General features: G+C 32.6%; 1 protein-coding gene across 1 annotated transcript; it reads left to right on the top strand.

Annotated features, from left to right (window-relative positions):
* Positions 1–2,526: 2,526 nt before the first annotated feature.
* Positions 2,527–5,260, top strand: LOC109217659 (heavy metal-associated isoprenylated plant protein 6-like). The gene is made up of 5 exons (XM_019381924.1): positions 2,527–2,627; positions 2,724–2,862; positions 3,465–3,700; positions 3,860–3,947; positions 4,371–5,260. The coding sequence occupies exons 1-5, from the start codon at positions 2,619–2,621 to the stop codon at positions 4,892–4,894; spliced, it is 996 nt and encodes a 331-aa protein (XP_019237469.1). The 5' UTR covers positions 2,527–2,618; the 3' UTR covers positions 4,895–5,260.
* The last annotated feature ends 264 nt before the right edge of the window (positions 5,261–5,524 follow it).

The following is a 5,524-nucleotide window of genomic DNA, read 5'->3' as shown; positions in this document are numbered from 1 at the left end:
TTGCGAACTCCCATTCTCCTACTACTACTTCAACTTGACTAGTCGGAGGGGGGGGGGGGGGGGGGAAGAGATGACTAATGTTACTTTTTAGAACGAATTACAAAAACAATAAGATCACATAAATTAGAATAGATTGAGTACTAAAGAATGTTATGTTTAAAGATATAACTCGATAGTAATTTTAACCATAATCAAAAGTTAAGGAAAAAGTTTGAACCTTTTTCTTTAAAGAATATGGTCACTCACTTTCCGTTGGAGTTACACTAATGGCAAAAGTAAATACAACTTGCTAACGGCAACGATATATATAGATCAAAAGTTATAACACGGAGCAAATTAAAAAATTGAGCAATTTTATAAAATGTAGCAGAAAATTTAGACCTTTTCCGTAGTCAACCACTTTAACATTTCTAGTTTGGTGATGTTAGGCATTCGACATGATTGCATGAAACATTTTAGTGGTAAAAATTAATAAACATGGTTAATTATTTCTTTAGCAGCCAGAATGCTCATTATGTCATTGCGTTTCTTAGCTGACTTTCTTTTATGATTGTTGATGATCATTGTAACCAATGACTTTACACTCAGCCATCGAACCAGGCTACTTAACTTTAGTCCCTTACGTCTTTGCTGACGCTAACATAGACAATCTGTTAATCGATCTTTTATCTTAATTAACCAAATGGTGTGAAGCCGCGTGGCATATCAATCGACTATGTTCACGGAATCTAGCTACTACTAATAGATAAGGTAAAAGGATTAATTAAGGACCCAACGAGTATTAGGATGGAACGGCAAGTATTCCCTCGTCATTAATCACAGGTCTCGAGTTTGGGCACTGAGTATGGAGTCCCTTTGTTAGGAAACTTTTACCCCTTAATTAATGTGGGACTTTTCGGCACAAATCTAAATTTAATTAGGCCCCAATGCATAGGATGGAAAACTAAAAAAGAATTAATTAAGGAGCAAACTTTTGACTGTTGCTGATGACCATTAATCATGAAATATAAACTTAAAAAAAAAATCTTGTATTTTCACTCGCGCACTCTCACTCGTACAAAATTACAAATCCATATTGTACAACGTACAGGTATAAATATATTCATTCCGTTCCTTTTAAGTAAATTAATTGTGATTTGACTCTTCGCATTTTGGCATCTATGGTCCTTCTTTGCCTTCTAAAGCTTAGCTGTATGATTATGATATTTTCAATACAATGGATTAAAACTATACCTTTTGAAATGGCTATCAATATATAGATAGTCACTTTTGAAATGGTTCACTCTAAGCTAGCGTTTGGCCATAGATTATCATATTTGTTTTGAAAAATCTGATTTAGGTGAAGTATGATTTGAAGATGAAAATGTGTTTGGATATCAGTTTTCAAAACATATTTCACCTTTTTTTTTAAAAAAAGACATGAAACATGACTTATACCCACAAGTTCAAAAACTATCACAAATACCCAACAGTACCTTCATCAATAACCTTCATTATATTACCGCAAACCATAGTCCTGAACATAAATAAATTTGGTACAAAATTATCATTTTTATACTGAACTACATAATACATTATCAGATGACCGAGAAGACGAAACAACATTGTTACAAAATAATAAATAATGGGCTCTTTTATAAAATACAAAAGTTTGGGGCAATTTTTAAAAAATATAATAGTAATGTTTTGGGCCAAGCTGGTTTTGGGATTTGGGTTTTGGATTTTGGGAATTTGCCAATATATGGATAAAATTTATGAACAAACATATATTTTCCAAAAAAACAAACAAATACATTTTGGCAAAACTATGACCAAACGGGTCCTAATAATATTAGAAGAAGAAAATGCATAAGAGTTATACTAAGGAAGATGATTTTTAGAATATGATCTCGTGCATTGAAACCTAAGAGTTTGATATAGGAAATTTATAAAGAAATGATTCAATTAATCACGACTTACATAATTTATTTGTGAACCTTTATCTACTCTATTTGATTAGTTGAATCCCGTGTAATCCACTATCATACAGAAATTCTAATTCTCCATAGAAATATCCGATCAACTTCATTAAAAGTTTGAATAGATCTATGTAGAGCTTGGTTAACACGAATATTTAAGTCATGTTATATTATTGAATAACAAGCCTTTCATTTTTTTTAAACTTAGATTTTACCATGACTATAATTTTAGAAAGACGCGAAAGCCATAGGCAAATGGCCCTTAATTAAATGAATATACAAATTTAGTTCAACATTATTAGTAGTAGAATTCATATTTTTACTTATTCTCATGTCACTTATAATGTTTATTACACGTGTTAAAATAAATAGTTATAGTATGATATATTCATAAAAAGTATATATTGAAAATAGCTCTGGAATATTACTGATAGGAATAGAAAAAAAAGGAAGGTGAAGAGAAAGGTACGTAGTAGTCAAAGTTGGCTGGTTTGTCAAGAAATCAGAAGTAACGAAACCGTTTCTTTGTATCCACTCTGGCAGTCAGTTTCCTACCACGTACACACCAATTCTCTATATATTCTTCCATTTACCTCCTTTTTCTCTCTTCAAACTTCAAACCATTCCAATTAAATTTATTTCATTTATCCTCTCAAATAAATGGGCGAGGTAATTCATTAATTCCATCTTTCTTTTCCCTATTTTCAATATCTTTTTCCTAGTAGTACTTAAACATAATTTTTCTTCTAATTTTTTGGATTTCAGAAAAAAGAAGAAACCAAAGTTAAAGGAGCAGACAAGAAGAAAGAAGGCGGAGAGAAGGCTGCCACCATAGTGTTAAAGCTCGATTTGCATTGTGAAGGCTGTGCCAAGAAAGTCAGACGTTTCATTCGCCACACTGAAGGTAATTAATTAATTAATATTTTTGGAAAAATATCGCTAATTACATAGGTACATTGGTTAATTCGTCTGGTTTAGTGTTTGGTTTCACACAATGAATACTTTGACTTTAAGCTTCAAATTTTGAAGATTAACAACGAAAATGAACAGGTGAACCATAATCATGGAAATTGTGTATGTCTTTTGACTAAATTCATTTTTTTTTAATTTATATTTATTATTATTCGGATAAGGTTGAAGCCTGGTTTCTTAAATTTGCCGGAACAATGTACTTTTCGGAATCCTCAAGGAACCATCATTGTTACTTCCGAATTTGACGCTCAAATTCATAGCTTTCGCTAATCCAGTCAGTCTTCTTTATAACATCGTCCTTGTATAATATAATATAAATTCTCTATAATATCACTTTGCTACGGTATCTAAAAAATATCGGAACAAAAACAGTTGTTATAGAGAGGTTTGACTTTATATGTGAATACAAAAATTATAATAAAATTCTTAAAATTGACACTTTTAGTCACGCCATTTTTTTAATTTGATTTAATCACTAGTATAAGGTAGAGTTTTAGCTTTGGGCTAAATGAGTTTGTGGTTATCCAAATGAAGGTGTGGAAGATGTGAAATCGGACTGTGAAAATGGAAAATTGACAGTAAAAGGGAATGTGGACCCCTCATGGCTCCGGGAAAGGGTGGAAATCAAGACCAAGAAGAAGGTGGAGCTGATATCATCGCCGCCCAAAAAGGACGGCGGCAGTGGCGGCGCCGGCGGAGATAAAAAATCTAACGACAAAACAGAGAAAAAGAAAGAGGAGAAGAAAGACGAGGAGAAGAAACCTAAAGAGGTAAAAACTAAAAAGCCTTGTGTAACGTACACCTCTTCAGTTTTATTGCTAAATTAGTCCTCAAGTAATAAATGTTCTGAAATTAATTAATTCTTGGACTAGATTAATTGAATTATCACTAATTTGTTTCGTTTTATTATTTTTTGTGTGATTATTTAGCCTCAAGCAAGCACTGTGGTGTTGAAGATTCGGATGCACTGTGACGGGTGTGCACATAAAACAAAACGAATTATAAAAAAGATTAAAGGTAAGATACACTGAATCGCTTTGATTAGCTTATTATGGATATTTTTGTTAATTACGTACGTTACAAATTATATTCTCCATAAAATTAGGTGCACCTTGCAACCATCTTTTCAGTTCCCAAATATTTATATTCGAATCTCAATATAATAATGATTCCCTTCTCGTGAGATTATATTATTCTATAGTGGCAGAGACGATTTAAAGTTTATGTTCTATGAGTTCAACTTTTAAGATTTTTAGTATTGAACTTATTTTATATTTAAAATTATGGGTTTATATTTTTTTTTAAATTTTAATAAATTTTTACACATAAATTTATGTTACCACGTCAAAAGTTTTAGGTTAGACGCCTCACCTGACGCCTCTAGGCTATTGCATAGTGGTTGACTAAGTGCTTATTATTTACCCTTTTATTTTTGGACAGGGGTACAAGAGGTGACAATACAATCAGAAAAAGATTTGGTCACGATAAAGGGGATAGTGGATATAAAGAAGCTAATTCCTTACTTGACAGATAAATTAAAGCAAAATGTTGAAGTTGTTACACCAAAGAAAGACAATGGAGGTGGTGAAAAGAAAGACAAAGAGGGTGGCAATGACAAGAAGGAGAAAGAGAGTGGCGGTGGCGGCGTCAGCGGCGGCGGGGACAAGAAAGAGAAAGGCGGTGTCGACGCCGAGAAAAAAGACGGCGAGTCGAAAGAGAAGAAGACAGAAGTGATCAACAAAATAGAATACTATGGTTACAACTCAAATACATATTATGCAATGCCTATGCATAACCAAAGTCATATGAATCAAGATTATGGCTTGACAACGTACGATCCACGTTATGCTCATACAAGCTATGCACACCAACCACAATATGTGCCACCACCTCCTCCACCAACGTACTTGAACGCACCACAAATGTTCAGTGATGAAAACCCTAATGGTTGCTCGGTCATGTGAATGACGCGAACTTTTAAGTAAAGTACGGAACGAGTCTTGTCTACGAAGTAGAGCGACAATAGTGACCTCATTTTATTTGTTTCTGGCGAAGCTTCTAGCTTTAAATTGAATTTTAGCTCAGCTAAATTGTAAGTAAATCAAATATTAAGAAGTTGAAAAAATAGAAATATGCGAAAGCATTTATACGAGGATAGGATTTCTTTTTAGGAAGTTTCATTAGGTTAGTTAGAAACGGCTAAACCACCGATGGTGGATTAGTAGGTGTTTATTTATTTATTTTAGACTTGTATGCCATTAATTAGTTGGTTACTTATGATATATTCAATTTTTTGGAAAGAATTATATAAATTTCTTCATTTTCTATTACTCGAACGAGTAAATGTATTCCTTGATTTAATTTATGGTCGTTAAGTAAACACTTGACACACAAAAAATTCTTCTGATAAAGTTTATACGTATATATTTGATATTTGTCCAATTCAAAATTGATTTGTTAGATTTGAACATATCTACATAAGGACATTAGAATATGATAATTTCTAGTCACTTCTAGTTTGCACGCCGGGGTGGCGCTAGAATACGGGACATGGCAAATATTACTTTTAGCCAACGCTAAAAATTATTTACATT

The sequence above is a fragment of the Nicotiana attenuata genome, unplaced genomic scaffold, assembly GCF_001879085.1.
Source record: "Nicotiana attenuata strain UT unplaced genomic scaffold, NIATTr2, whole genome shotgun sequence".
NCBI classification, from domain to species: Eukaryota; Viridiplantae; Streptophyta; class Magnoliopsida; order Solanales; family Solanaceae; genus Nicotiana; species Nicotiana attenuata.
The sequence above is the reverse complement of the archived record's forward strand: the minus strand, read 5'-3'. Positions and strand labels throughout refer to the sequence as shown.